The sequence below is a fragment of the Dendrobates tinctorius genome, unplaced genomic scaffold (genome assembly GCF_039654945.1).
Source record: "Dendrobates tinctorius isolate UK_male_01 unplaced genomic scaffold, ASM3965494v1 ptg000037l, whole genome shotgun sequence".
In the NCBI taxonomy this organism is placed as follows: domain Eukaryota; kingdom Metazoa; phylum Chordata; class Amphibia; order Anura; family Dendrobatidae; genus Dendrobates; species Dendrobates tinctorius.
Genome location: NW_027361705.1, coordinates 21,495,795 through 21,511,347, shown reverse-complemented (window position 1 = coordinate 21,511,347; position 15,553 = coordinate 21,495,795). Strand labels below are relative to the sequence as shown.

At 46.3% G+C, this 15,553-nt stretch overlaps 1 protein-coding gene across 2 annotated transcripts in view; it reads left to right on the top strand.

Moving 5' to 3' along the window:
• The window catches only part of IGHMBP2 (immunoglobulin mu DNA binding protein 2), a 109,270-nt gene that overhangs the window by 61,018 nt on the left and 32,699 nt on the right, over positions 1–15,553 (top strand). For both annotated transcript variants that reach the window (XM_073573896.1, XM_073573895.1), the window contains exons 8-12: positions 3,958–4,132; positions 6,232–6,414; positions 8,846–8,964; positions 11,535–11,629; positions 11,818–11,941. In XM_073573896.1, the coding sequence (XP_073429997.1) occupies positions 3,958–4,132; positions 6,232–6,414; positions 8,846–8,964; positions 11,535–11,629; positions 11,818–11,941 (696 nt within the window). The remainder of the gene's footprint in view (positions 1–3,957; positions 4,133–6,231; positions 6,415–8,845; positions 8,965–11,534; positions 11,630–11,817; positions 11,942–15,553) is intronic.

Below are 15,553 nucleotides of genomic sequence, written 5' to 3'. Positions count from 1 at the left end.
TCAGAACAATAAAACATAACAATTATCAATGTAAATCAAAATGAATATCTCATGGAGGTCTGGATTTGGAATGATACTCAAAATCAAATTACAGGCTGATCCAACTTCAGTGGAAATGCCTCATGACAAGGAAAAGATGCTCAGTAGTGTGTGTGTGTGGCCTCCACGTGCCTGTATGACCTCCCTGCAACGCCTGGGCATGCTCCTGATGAGGCGGCAGATGGTCTCCTGAGGGTTCTCCTCCCAGACCTGGACTAAAGCAGCCGCCAATTCCTGGACAGTCTGTGGTGCAACGTGACGTTGGTGGATGGAGCAAGACATGATGTCCCAGATGTGCTCAATCAGATTCAGGTCTGGGGAAAGGGTGGGCCAGTCCATAGCTTCAATGCCTTCATCTTGCAGGAACTGCTGACACACTACAGCCACATGAGGAGGAAACCAGGACCAACCTCACCAGCATATGGTCTTACAAGGGGTCTGAGGATCTCATCTCAGTACCTAATGGCAGTCAGGCTACCTCTGGCAAGCACATGGAGGGCTGTGCGGCCCTCCAAAGAAATGCCACCCCACAGCATTACTGACCCACTGCCTAACCGGTCATGCTGAAGGATGTTGCAGGCAGCAGATCGCTCTCCACGGCGTCTCCAGTCTCTTTCACGCCTGTCACATGTACTCAGTGTGAACCTGCTTTCATCTGTGAAGAGCACACGGCGTCAGTGGCGAATTTGCCAATCCTGGTGTTCTGTGGCAAATGCCAAGCGTCCTGCACGGTGTTGGACTGTGAGCACAACCCCCATCTGTGGACGTCGGGCACTCAGACAATCCTCATGGAGTTGGTTTCTAACCATTTGTGCAGACACATGCACATTTGTGGCCTGCTGGAGGTCATTTTGCAGGGCTCTGGCAGTGCTCCTCCTGTTCCTCTTGCACAAAGGCGGAGGTAGCGGTCCTGCTGCTGGGTTGTTGCCCTTTTACGGCCCCCTCCACGTCTCCTGGTGTACTGGCCTGTCTCCTGGTAGCATATCCAGCCTCTGGACACTACGCTGACAGACACAGCAAACCTTCTTGCCACAGCTCGCATTGATGTGCCATCCTGGATGAGCTGCACTACCTGAGCCACTTGTGTGGGTTGTAGAGTCCATCTCATGCACCACGAGTGTGAAAGCACAACAAACATTCAAAAGTGACCAAAACATCAGCCAGAAAGCATTGGTACTGAGATGTGGTCTGTGGTCCCCACCTGCAGAAACACTCCTTTATTGAGTGTGTCTTGATAATTGCCAATAATTTCCATCTGTTGTCTATTCCATTTGCACAACAGCATGTGAAATTGATTGTCAATCAGTGTTGCGTCCTAAGTGGACAGTTTGATTTCACAGAAGTTTGATTTACTTGGAGTTATATTCTGTTGTTTAAGTGTTCCCTTTATTTTTTGAGCAGTGTATATAGATGAGATAACTTTGAATTGTGATAAGCCCCTTTTTTTAAATTTCTGTACTTTATATCCAACACTCTGGGGGATTATATTGAAATAATATCTATATCAATGGGGTTGAGCAGGATATTTAACTATTTCTGAACGCACATAGATTTTAAACGTCTATTCGGTCCGAATTCTATTGTTTGGTGACATTCTAAAAGGTCACTGCATAGTAGAGCATCTGCAAGAGCAGGGAGCTGACAGACACAGCCAGACTCCCCATAGAGAAGGCAGATATGGCTTGTTACTTTGTTACCATCTCTACGCTCACAATTGCTGTATACGAAGCAAACGCTATGTACATAGTAGGAGACCTAGCCAGCTCTGTTATGGCACAAGGGGATTTAATTTCCACTGTAACTGGGGCTAATATACCAGCCCCAGTTACGGGGAAAATCAGATGAAAAGAAGAATATTTAAATGCTGAAAAGACCACCCTCAAATGTCCTTTCTTACTTTATTGGGGGCTCACTATGTGAAATAAATCAAAATTAAGTTAAAAGATTTTTTTAAAAAAGCTCTGCCAATTCAAATTGCTGTTATCTGCCCCACCCATGTTGAAAATTAAAATGTGTCCAATATATAAAAATAATTGTCCTGTAAGGGAACACATTTTGATATATATTTGTACTTCAGTGATCCTTCGTGGTCATTAAAAAAATGCAAAAATCAGAAACATATTATTCTGTAGTTATCCAATCGATATTGGCACAATAATAAAAAAGATCGTGGGGAAATTACAAACATTAGGCCCCATGTATCACAATAAAGATCTGCAGACATTATTTGAATAGCCAAACGAGAAAAAAAGTAACAGATTGTTTTAAACTATGTCCATTCCTTTCCTTATCTGCAATAAGTATTTTGGCATTTTCAATATGTTTTGGTTGGTTTACTCCAATTTTCTTGTCTATTAAGAAACCTTCTTCCCAGTAAGACTCTGTTACACTTCCTCTGAACCTCTTAATGACATGGATAGCTTCCAGATTTCCAGAACTTTCAGTCTCAGTACAACTTCTACATCAAGTTTTGCAAAGTGATCTTTATGGCGAGTCAAGAGCCTAGAAGAGACGGTGTTCTGGCAATATCATAGAATCCTAGAATGTTAGAGTTGGAAGGAACCTTCGGGGTCATCGTGTTCAACCCCTGCTCAATGCAGGACTCACTAAACCATCTCAGACAGATATCTGTCCAGCCTTTGTTGGAAGACTTCCATTGAAGGAGAACTCGCCACCTCTCGGGGCAGTCTGTTTCACTCATTGATCACCCTCACTGTCAAAACGTTTTTTCTAATATCTAATCTGTGTCTTCTCCCTTTCAGTGTCATTCCATTGCTTCTCATGTTTCCTTGTGGAAATGAGAATAATGATGATCCCTCTACACTGTGACATCCCTTCAGATATTTGTAGACAGCTATTAAGTCTCCTCTTAGCCTTCTTTTTTGCAAGCTAAACTTTCTCAGATTCTTTAACCGTTTCTCGTAGGACACACTTTGCAGTCCGCTCACCATCCTGGTCGCTCTTCTTTGAACTTGCTCCAGTTTTTCAATGTCTTTTTTAAAATGTGGTGCTTAGAGCTCGATACAGTATTCCAATATCCAACATATCAGCCTCAAACTTCTCTCTATCACTTTTATAATCCAGTGCTGCAGTTACAAGTGTTCCTCTGGGAACCTGAGCACTTGGTCTCCAACCAGAAATAATAGTCTATGGATGAACCTTCTTGGCAATCAAAAGTCCAACTTCTCTAATCAACTCCACAGCCAGCACGGTCACTGATGTTCCATCACCATCCTGTACCTTAGATGTATCTACTACCGCTTGGACAGCTAGATTGTCAAATTCAGTAGACTTGAATAGGATTAAAAGAAAGTGTAGAATATGTCAAAGAAGAGAAATTACGGTATCCTATTTTTTTCTAGTTTCTTATGTTTTTTGTATCACTGTGCTTTATGTAATGTCTGAGTAACCATAAATCATGGCAGGTCAGAAGGAGCTGGAGCGCCATGGGAGGAAGGAATATAACTGCATCTTTTTTTTACTCACTGTATGCTATAAACCAGTGACAAAGACCTTCATCTAGATTTGGGATGAAAACATGATAAAGTAAGATATCTGACAATCAGTACTGTAGTCTGTACCTGTGAACGTTTGGCATCACTCATGGTGCTAATGAGAAGGATTGAATATAAGGCAGTCCTTTCTCTTCTTTCCAGGTAAGTCATTACACATGACTGATGTCGCCTTCACAAGGTTTTGGACCTGGTTTGGCTCCCGTGCTGTAAATCTGAACCTAATCTCCGTAAAACAGATTGTCTAATGGTCTCCGAATCGTGGCTCGGCTCCAGGGCCACACACCATTTCATTTGGGAAGAAAATGTATTTTCCATGCTAATTACCAATAATTGTTCATTGCGAAATTACAGCGTTGTAGGCTCATCGATCTGCATCCAACTTCTTCCTTCTTCCCCGTGCCAGGTGCTTCCCTGGATGGCCCTCTGAAGCTGCTTCCTGATAATTATTTTGACCTGGTGGTGATTGATGAGTGTGCTCAGGCGTTAGAAGCAAGCTGCTGGATCGCGCTATTGAGGGCGAAAAAGTGTATCCTGGCCGGTGACCACAAGCAGCTACCACCCACCATTATCTCACACCAGTAAGAAGACTGTATCGGCTTTGTCACTTCTTGCATTTATGTAAATCCAACAGTAATCGCAATATTCCGAGATGTGAGGAGATGGTTACACTTTGTGGTTATCTTGGGGTCCTGTCACACACAGCAAGATTGCTAGAGAGATCGCTGATTTTGTGACGCATCAGCGATCTCTCCAGCGAGATCGCTGTGTGTGACTGGGATCAGCGACCAGCCCCCCTGCCGGGTATCGCTGATCGTGCACGATTGTCCTGGGCCATTTTTTGTTCGTTGGTCTCCCGCTGGCCAACACGCATCGCTGCGTGTGGCAGCGAGAGACCAGCGATCAGTGACACTGGACGCTGGTTTCTAATGTAAACATTGGGTAACTAAGAGCCGCGCGGCTCTTGGATACCCGCTGTTTACCCTAGATACCAGCGCACGCTGGTTTCTAGGGTAAACAGCGGGTATCCAAGAGCTGCATGGCTCTTAGTTACCTTGATGTTTACGTTGGATACCAGCATGCACGCTGGTATCTAGGGTAAACAGCGGGTATCCAGGAGCCGCGCGGCTCTTAAATACCCGTTGTTTACATTGGATACCTTCGTGCATGCTGGTCCTGATCGCTGGAGGGGCTGTCTATGTTGACAGCTCACCAGCGATCAGCCTATCGATGTCCCAGCGATCCCATCCATGTCGGATCGTTGGTGGGATCGCTGGGACATCGTTATGTGTAACGGGGCCTTTATAGAATTTCATAAGAGTACACTAAAACTAAAGTCTATCTCATTTAGACATCAATGTATTGTTCCCTGTTATCAGCCATATATGATTTGATCTTTAGATGGAATACAGAGTTTCGGAATAATATCTATCTCTTCAATAATCAATTCTTTTTCTTGAATACATTTTATTGTAAAAAAAACTGGCTTCCGCAATAAAGCTAAATTGCATTATTACTTAAAGAGGACCTGTCTCTTGCTCAAAAAATGAGTTAATACCATGTAAAAATCCCTGTTTTTTCCTGATTCGGCCACTCTTTTCCGTGGGTCACTCCTTTGTAGAGATATTCCCATTTGTTTCTTCTGCAGCGAAGTATGTGAAATTTCTGCTTGCAGTTCAACTATCTTCACAGTCTTCTCTTGGGGCGTGTGCTTTTATCCCTCTCACTCAAAACTGCCGATCTAGCAGTGTTTAAGACTCAGATGTTGCTGAGCTGTGATTGGCAGCGTCTGGGAGGGAGAGGTGAAAGCTTACCCCCAGACTCTAAATAGATGCCCAGTTGGACTGCAAAGCAAAGATTTCACATACTGCGCTCCAAAAGAAGCAAAAGTGAATATCTCTACAATGGAGTGACACACCAAAAAACTGAAAACAGCGCCAGAAACTGGGAGGTCAAGGATTTTTACAAGGTACTGTATATAATTCAGTTATTTTCAGTAAGTGAAAGATCCTCTTTAAATCACTCGTCCATTTTTATTAGCAGATGATTCATGGTCAAGGTTAACTGAAGGGCTGGGTCTTAACTTACTACTGCAGGGTGAGCAGTGGGGAGAGGCTCCTTCTGCAGCTAGTTATTTTATAGGAATGTGAGAGGGAGGGGCGAAGCTTGCTATTTACACAGAATAACATCAGGGGATCCTTGCCGTTTTTGTGTTCCTTTCTGCACTATTTTATTAATGTATATTTGTTATAATTTCTTGTATTATTTCCTGTGTGTGTTGTTTTCTGCTTTTTTTTTTTCTTCACCCTGTACATTTATCTTCAGGTGAGGCCTTAATACTTTTGGTTCAGTTTAGTAGACCTGGATTTTAGCAGATGTGAATTCTTTTCAGTTCTCTCTATGGAGCCTTTTTCAAACCTTGAGAAAGGCTCCATAGAGAGTGGAAACATTGGTCGAGTGGGTGAATAAAGGCTCTTTACTCTTCTTTCGCTATCTTCTGTGTGCTGCCTCATTGTTTGGATTTTTTGTGTGATAGGTAAATGAGCCGGCACCCTTGGAGGAGGTTTGCACCCAACAAGGCTGTGCTGCTATTTTTGGGATTTATATATATACTGTATGTCACATTTTGTTCTTTGATTATGTATGGTAAAGACTTAAACTTGTCTTCTGTAATGCACAGGGCTGCAGCTAAGGGTCTGTCCCTGAGTTTAATGGAGCGTGTGATAGAGATGTATGGAGACAGAGTGGTGAAAATGCTGACGGTGCAGTATCGGATGCATGACCGTATAATGCAGTGGGCATCACATGCGCTGTACGGCGGGAAGCTGGAATCACATTCTTCTGTTTCTCAGCATTTACTCAAGTAAGTGAAGCGTCAAGCTTAGTTATAACCATATATAAAGCATGGGAAGCACACACTGTAACTTGTGTGTAATGTAGGGAAGTGTGTTGTGCTGTAAGTTTCTCTTTCTGGTGCATTGCGTTGCAACATATGTTCCAGTGATTTGTCACTTATTAGGCTCCTTGCTTTATTTTTAATAAAATCAGTGTTTTATCAGCAGGAGATTATGAAGAGGACTAGTATCTTACACCATGAAGTCCTCCTTATTCATTAGCTCTGTGTAACTCCACGCCCATCAACACTGATTGGCAGCTTTCTGCCTATACACGGTGTACCTGGTAGATCTGCAGCTGATAAAATAGGGATTTTATCCAAACTGCAACAAACAGCTCAGTTATTGACACATCGCTGGAATCCAGGTCTCTGCCCCTATAATCAGCAAAAACCTGGAGACAAATTCCCTTTAAATTACACATTTTACCTTATGTCCATCATATACTCACTGGGTCGTTCCTTCTTTCCTTTTTAGATATTTTTTTCTGGAAGTGTGATTTGTGTATTCTCTATACCTAATATATAGAAGGCCAGAGACAGACTGTGGTGAAGGGCCACTTGTATCCACAGTCTACTAGTCACTCAAACGGACCAAATGCATTAGTATATGAAATACGCTGTGTATAAGTGCTCTCAGGTGTGAATAATACTCAAAGGGAACGCGCAAGATCCAACCCACCAGCAGCACTAAACAGGAACAGTTTCCTCCATTACAGAATTTTGTATTTTACTCTATATCCAAGAAGTATCATTTCTCCTTCATTTCTCCTTGCGGCTACTTCCAATAGGTGGCACTTGAGTTCTAGTCCTCTTCCTCTCTGAAGAGACAATTTGCATAATTAACATGTTTTACTCTAAAATTCTGCAGCGAAAACAAGAGGGAATGTATCGTTCCAACTATTCCAATTTTCTCTACTCAAAAACTTGGAACGTTTGGTGGAGGGGCTATTTGTCCCTCCCCCCACCCCCCTAAATGTGACTTTTTGAACTAAAGGGCTTAAAGGGAATCTGTCACCCATTTTTAGTGATATCATGTAAAGATATCACCCAATTGTACGTCCCATAAGGATTCTATTAGGACTTTTGATTCTCACCGACCACGCACCTTTGATGCATAAATACCTTTTTTATCTTGGTGGAGAAGTATGGAAATCGCCATGGTCCGGTCTGATGGGCGGGGTCTATTCGCCTTCTTTCCCGACCCCTCCTCAGCTTGCTGAACGTAATCTTCATCTGTGAATATCACAGATGCCACTGTTTTCCGCGCTTGCACATTGAAACGGCCTCCGGCGCTTGCGCAGTATGCTTTGCCCAACTGTGGGCAAAGCATATAATTGGTACTGCGCATGCGCCAGTATTTTTCAGCGCGTCTATGCAGGACACACTTCCGGGGCATAGACCGCACTGAAAAATACCGGCGCATGCGCAGTACCGATTATATGCTTTGTCCACAGTTGGGCAAAGCATACTGCGCAAGCACTGGAGGCCTTTTCAATGTGCAAGAGCGGAAAACAACGGCATCTGTTATATTCACAGATGAAGATTACGTTCAGCAAACCGAGGAGGGGGGTGGAGAAGGCGAATAAGCCCCGCCCATCGGACCGGACCACGGCGATTTCCGTACATCTCCACCAAGATAAAAAAGGTATTTATGCATCAAAGGTGCAGGGTCAAGGGGAATAAAAAATCCTAATAGAATCCTTATGGGACGCACAATTGGGTGATATCTTTACATGATACCACTAAAAATGGGTGAGAGATTCCCTTTCATGGAAAAGAGTGCAACAAATTTACTCAAATCTTAAGAAAACTGATGCACATCAGAGCTGGAATCTGCGTGGAGCTGGCATAGATTTCATATTCTCTTGCACTTGCGGCCCAAATACGCACCAAGTGTATTAGGAAGAAATCCCCTAGGGCCGGGATCACACCTGCGAGAAACTCGCACTTATCTCGCATCTCAATACCCAGCATTCGGGACCGGCGTGTGCGGCTCCATGTATTTCTATGCAGCTGAGCGCACTGGTCCGAGTGCTGGTGGCAGTGCCGGGTATTGAGATGCGAGACTCGTGCGAGTTTCTCGCAGGTGTGACCCCAGCCTAAAATGGAGAGACCCGTCACTTGTGCGGCTCCACCACATTGATGGGCCTTTTCTTATATGTGTATTAGGTAGATCTGTCCATCAAAGTGAGCAGGGCTGGGGAAGCCGGTGAGGAGCCTCCTCGATGTTCTTCTCGTTCCTGACTTCTTCTCAGATGATGATCTTTCTGAAATGCTGCAGAATTGTACAGTAAATCATAAGTGCCAGCCTCTGGTCTGACTGCATGGATCACCTGATAGGTTCCCTTTATTATGCACTGAGTAGATTCCTGGATGTGTTTTCTGCCCCTTATTTTAGGGATCTACAAGGAGTGACAGAAACAGATGAGACTAGCATTCCGTTACTGCTCATCGATACTGCACACTGCGGATTGTTTGAGATAGACATTGAAGATGAGCAGTCTAAGGGCAATCCAGGTAATGTAACCTAGCGCGATATTACAGGATTCATGTCCTAAGACCGCTGTTTGCTGAATCTATGGCTCTACACCATGCACTATACCATATACTAATATTAGTATTATTACAATATGAAGAAAAATAATCCCTTAATTCCTTCCCCACATTCTGCATAAGAGTACATGCTGTGTCGGGTGCAGGTATACGCAGGCTTAGCATCCAATCAGCGGGTTCTGGGTATGTTATACGGCCCAAATGTGCCATTAACAGCAGGGACCAGAGATGGCTCCAATGACTGCTGCTTAATTCCTTAAACACTGCGGGCAATCACTGACAGTCGCATCTAAAGAGGACCTCGCACCAAGTCAAAACTGGCAAGTTTTTGCTCTTATTTTATTCCCATTTACCCCATGAGTATGTTGGGTTCTCATCTTTTTAAAATCAGTCATTACGGTTCCAGAGATATGGACCATTTTATATAGTGCTAATGTTTATAGCCTTTACCAGGGGCGTGGTAATAATGGAGTAATAATGCGGAGCAGTTTAAAGACACGCCCCAGAGGATCCTGTGAGCCACGCCCCCTTGTGAAGACCATGGACATTAGAACCAAATAAAAAGACCCATATCTCTGGATCCATATGGCAGATTTAAAATAAAAAAGGAGTGGTGCAAGAGGGATAAAACAAGAGCAAATACTGGACACTTTTCACCTGGTGACAGCTCCTCTTTAAGTTAGGCAATCCTCCTGGCATCACGATTATTTGGCTGGGCTTTGTAGGAGATCTTTAACTTTACTATCAATAAAACGATCTGAAGTCTGCTTTTTGGGGACTGAAAATGGGGAAAGGTTTTTATTAAAAAAAAAAAAAGTTTGTAAAAACATTAAAACCACCTATTCAGCATATTTGTTATCGCCATTGTGGCAAAGTCTGATCTATGAAAATACAAAATTATTTAACCTCTACTGTAAATGCTGTAAAGCAATAAAGAACTGAAACACCAGAATTGCCATTTTTTAATTAAAAAATGCAATTAAAACACATGTACGCCAATATGATACCAATGAAGTCTACAGCTCGGCATGCATAAAACCCTCACACAGCTTCAACAATGCAAAAATAAAGACGTTACAGGTAGTTTTTTTTTTTCTTATTTCTCAGTAGGTTAGATGGTAAAATAAATGTACGGTAATTCAAAACTACAACTACATCGAATAAAATGAATGTGTGAAAATTAATTGGGCTCAGTCATAGAGAATCTGTTGTAGGTAGTGATGAGCAAGCCTACTCTGATAAGGTGTTATCTGAGCATGCCCTGTTGCTCACAGAGACTCTTTGACGTGTTTGAAAAATATGTTCGAGTCCCTGCGCCTCTGTGTCTCCCTGCTGTTCGACAGTTGCTACACATGCAGGGATTTCCTGTTTGTTAGGCAATCCCTCCATGTGTTGCTGCTGTCTAACTGCCAAGAAACATACAACCTTGAGCACGCTGAAGACACTAGGTTAGCACCCGAGCATGCTGAGATAACACCTTATCCAAGCACGTTCCCTTATCACTAGTTACAGGGGATTTCCAGCGCTTTTATATTGGGGCTTTATCCTTAGATAGATGACAAAAACTGACTGGCACTTCCAAATCAGAAAACTGGTGTGTACAGGAGCGAACTAGAAGTAGACATCTCTATACATAGCAGACAACAAATAAAGTTGTTAGAGGTATTCACAGTAGACACGTAGGTTCCCAGCAAACCTGAGATCGCCTTGTCATTGGCTGCTGAGCATGCGCGACTTGGCCAAATTATGTGCTAAGTATCTCCATTTTTTTCTCATTATTTAGAGCAGTAATGCTATTCATATTTCATATTTACATGCTCTAGCTTTGTTATCCTTAGATAGGTGATTAATAGAGGATTGGCACCCTACTGATTGCCTGTTCTCACCTCTTCCGGTAGCCGGTGTGTGGAGCAGAGCAGCGCAGCTCCGTACCCTGATTAGTGGCCACTGCCGGGTGCTGCACATTAGCTCCTATTTTTTAAGGAATATCAGAGACAGCAATTTTCTGATACCACACAAATCTGTGAAATGCTCCACTAAGCTGTGAGAGTAATTCAGATTTTAAGCTCTATGCCGGCTGTTTTATGGCAGTCTGCACCATGGAGTCAGTCGACAGACCACAGCCTGAAATCTGATGGACAGGCATTAGAAGTGTCTCTAGACGCGTTTCTGCCTTGTCAGAACGCTCCCGCGGTTATAGACGGCACAGGCAGAACATTGTAGTAGAGAATTCCTATTTCTATAAACTGTATGGTGTCCGGTAACTGCGCCCCTTATAAATAAAGTATAATGAGCTGTAACGTACAATGTCCTGCTGAATCATTGAGATTCGCGCCGGCGATCTTCCGGTATTTTGTGTTTTAATTAAATTACATTTTTCAGGAAATGAGAATTTCTCCTTGAAAACATTGTGCACTTACGTGATATCAATGAATTGTTTTAGCCCTTCTTTGCCGCTACTTATAGCCGAATTCATGCCATCTGATGTCTCCTTTGCTTGCAGATCTTCTCATTGTTGCTTTTGTTCCTGCCAGGTGAGGTGCGTCTGGTGGATTTACATGTTCAGGCTCTGACCAGCGCTGGTGTGAAAGCGAACGATATTGCGGTTATAGCACCGTACAATCTTCAGGTGAGCAGGACCATCCGCCGGTGCCCTTGTAGTCCAAGCACCTTTATGTCCTGTGTATTCTCATGTGTGAGATAAGACCTTACAAAACATGGGAAATGAATGTGGTGACTATCAGTAGAGCCAGGATGGTTGCTTTTTTCTGTTTCGTGTATGGATTGACATATTCTATTTCCACGCCTTGTTTCCAGGTGGATTTGCTCAGACAGTGCCTTCGGCAGAGATATCCAGATCTAGAAATTAAATCTGTGGATGGCTTTCAAGGACGGGAGAAAGAAGCCGTTATATTATCCTTTGTCAGATCCAACGCCAAAGGTCAGTAATTGGCACGTACCTGACCCAAGCCGGTCTTATATGGGACAGTTTTACTCCAATCCGGCAAATATCCTCATCATTATCTAGAATGGAGCAAAACACAGAAAGATGCTCCCACGGAAAAATGTTTGTATGGTAGGAAGTATTGTTCCATTGTGTGGTCTTTTTCTCAGCCAGTCAATGGACTTTGGTAGTGTATAAACTTCTTCTATTCTCATCCGACCAACGTTCCTTCCCATATATCAGATTTCCATGAGTGGAAACCAGTATTTTTTAGTTGCTCCTAGATAGTTAAAATAAAAATGAAGGCACTTTGCAAATTGTCTTATAAAGGCTGGGGCTACACGGTGATTTTGGCCACTACTCCTGTCGCGTGGCAAAAGTTTGCTAGCAGTCGCTGCTACGTTGCAGTGTAATGCACATAGATGGGCTTGCATGGATGTTGCCGACGCAGTCTGCCTTTTCTCTATCGCTTCATTGGGGGACACAGGAAACTTTGGGTGTATGCTGCTGCCACTAGGAGGCCGACACTATGCAGAAAAAAAGAAGTTAACTTCTCCTCTGCAGTGTAGACCCCACCAACAGGCAGTTTAGCTTAGTGTCAGTAGGAGATGGACACGTGTCTTTTACTAGACCCATATCTACCTCTGTTTTCAGCATTTTCCAGTAACTCTTCTTTCTCCTTCGTCTCATTGGGGGACACAGAGACTGTGGGTGTGTGCTTCTGCCGTCTGGAGGCTGACACTAAGTATACAAAAAAAGAGTTAGCTCCTCCTCCGCCGCATACACCCTCGCCCCCAGACCGGGTGTAACTCAGTTTTTTGCTTAGTGTCTGATGGAGGCACACGCAGTCTGGAGCTCAAGACTAGATTTTTTTTTTTTTTTTTCTTCTTTTCTATGAAGATAAGACAGGGGCGACGGATCCTATAGAGAGGGTCCGATCTCCCCAAATCATCAACGGGCGACCACGTGTGAGTAACCCTCCACGTGTTTCTCTCCCGCACCGAGGGACACATCTGGGACTTTTCCCCAGACAACCATTTTTCTTTTTTATTTTGTAAAGAGGCGGCAACGCATCCTGATAAGAGGATTCGGTTTCCCCATCGACCCCAACGGGCGAGCACGTGTGAGTGATCCTCCACGTTGTTCTCTCCTGCAACGTGGGAATGCTTAATGCCCCTACCACCCCTAGGTAGTGAGACCAGGGGTGGAGTTGGAGGCGCAGGTGAGCCAAGGGATTGAAGCGGGGGCGGAGAGCGGTGCAGTAGCCTCCCCCTCCCTGCCCAGGGATGGGGTTGAGAAGCACCTCAAGAGAGCCCCCTCGGCGGCCCGGCTCACCTTTGTTAATAGGAAGACCGGGACCAGGTAGTCCGCCTCTCACCCGGCGCTGCCCAAGGCGGGTAACGCCGCACGCGGAGTGCGGCCAGAGCCCCGCGGGCGGCCGCAGCCCCCGCTGTATGGGGAGATCCGTGAGTGCCGCGCGAGGCCCCGCCCGCCGACTTCCGGGGGGTAGCCGGAAGCCCCGCCCACTAACTTCCGGGGGCGGAGAGCGGCGGGCGCGCACAGTTACCGGGGAGCTCCCGCCCCCCTCCCTCCCTCGAACGCCGCACGTGGAGTGCGGCCAGAGCCCCGCGGGCGGCCGCGGTCCCCGCTGTATGGGGAGGTCCGGAGTTCCGCGCGCCCGCCCGCCGACTTCCGGGGGTAGCGGAAGCCCCGCCCACTAACTTCCGGGGGCGGAGAGCGGCGGGCGCGCACAGTTACCGGGGACCTCCCGCCCCCCTCCTTGCATTTCCTCGCCGAAGTGGGGCCGGAAGCCGCCGCCTATCTCCCGGAGTGCGAGTGCCCCGGCGAGTAACGCCGCACGCCCCGTGGAAGAGACGCAAGGTGGGACATTACCGGTGGGTGAGTGCAACCCCGTTTCGAGTGCCGCACTAGTAGTCAAGGAAGGGGTTATCCTCCTCCTCCTACCCTACCTTGCAATATGTCTGGCAAAGGGAAAGCTCACTCTTTCCTATACGCTGTTTGCGTTTCCTGTGGGGTCAGGCTGCCTAAAGCGCAGCCGGGTAAATTTTGTGAAGCCTGCGAGTCGGAGCGAGCCCAGGAGCCCCCCATTGTTGCAGAGCCCAGAGGTCAGGACCCTCCAGAATGGGCGGTGTCTTTATCACACTCTATGATGTCCCTTACAAGGGCAATTGAGTCTCTCCAAGGCCCAGGCAGGGACAAGGATGGTGGTCTGCCAGCGGAAGACAGCTCGTCCACGTCTCAGGACCCTCCGACCGTTAGAGGCCGCTCCAGCACCAGACAAGCTCATAGCAAGAGAGCTCGTTCCCCGTCGGCCGGACCCTCTGGGGCTTCGGCGGCGGGTATTAGGGTATCTCGTTTCTCGTCGCCGAGCTCAGGAAGCGAGCAGGATGAGGGCGAGGAGGAGGAGGAGGCCTGGAATCCAGAAAGCCTGGGATACCAAGACTCGGTGGACAGCCTCTTTGAGGCAGTCAACCAGACATTAGAGATCGAGGACGATGTGTCCACGGCCTCAGGTCACAAGGTCTCCTTCAAAAAGACCAGGCGACCGCATAGAAGGTTTGCCACGCATCCGGAGTTCGAGGAGCTAGTCCAGAAACATAGGGAACACCCGGATAAGCGTTTTGCAATGCAAAAAGCGCTGCAAGCTAAGTATCCGTTTCCTCCTGAACTCCATAAGGGATGGGTGGAGTCGCCAGTGGTGGACCCACCGGTATCACGTTTAGCGTCAAGATCGCTATTGTCGATACCCAGCGGTTCTTCTATCAAGGACCCAACTGATCGCCTTATAGAGGGGCTTGCCCGCTCGGTGTATGAGGCAGCGGGGTCGGCCCTAGCCCCCTCCTTTGCGGCTACTTGGGTGGCTAAGGCCATGGTTTCATGGGCGGACGCTCTGCAGAATGCCCTCCAAAACAGAGATCTGCCTGCGGAGGTCTTGGAGGTGACAAATCAGATCTTAGGGGCAAGTGATTTTCTCGTCAGCGCCTCTCTGGACGCGGCCGAGTGTTCTGCTGTGGCAGCAGCAAATGCGATCGCCGTTAGGCGAGCATTATGGCTGAGATTGTGGAAAGCGGATTCTATCTCCAAAAAATCCTTGACCTCATTGCCTTTTCAGGGCAATCGGTTGTTCGGTGAGAAGCTTGATAAGCTTATCTCAGAAGCCACAGGGGGGAGGAGTAGTTTCCTCCCGCAGCAGAGGACTTGGCCAGCATTCAGGCAGACACAGAGGCGTTTTCGGCCCTTTCGTAACCCCTGGAGGGGGACTTCGGCCAGAGCATCCACCTCCGCAAATGATGGTCAGATTAGGGAAAGGCAAACCTCTTACAGAGCCAATCCGCTGGGTAGAGGCCGAGGCCGTTTGCCCAGAACAAGGGGGGCCAGATCCCAAAAGCCTCCAGCAAAATGACTCAAGGCGCTTCGTACCTACAGACGACAGAGTGGGCGGACGCCTGCTAAGGTTCAGCCACGTTTGGGTCGCAGTGGCACGCGGCGCTTGGGTGGCAGAATTGATATCGTCCGGGTACAAGATAGAGTTTCTCGGACTCCCGCCACGGCGATTCTTCCGTTCCCGGCTTTCCGGAACAGAATCGC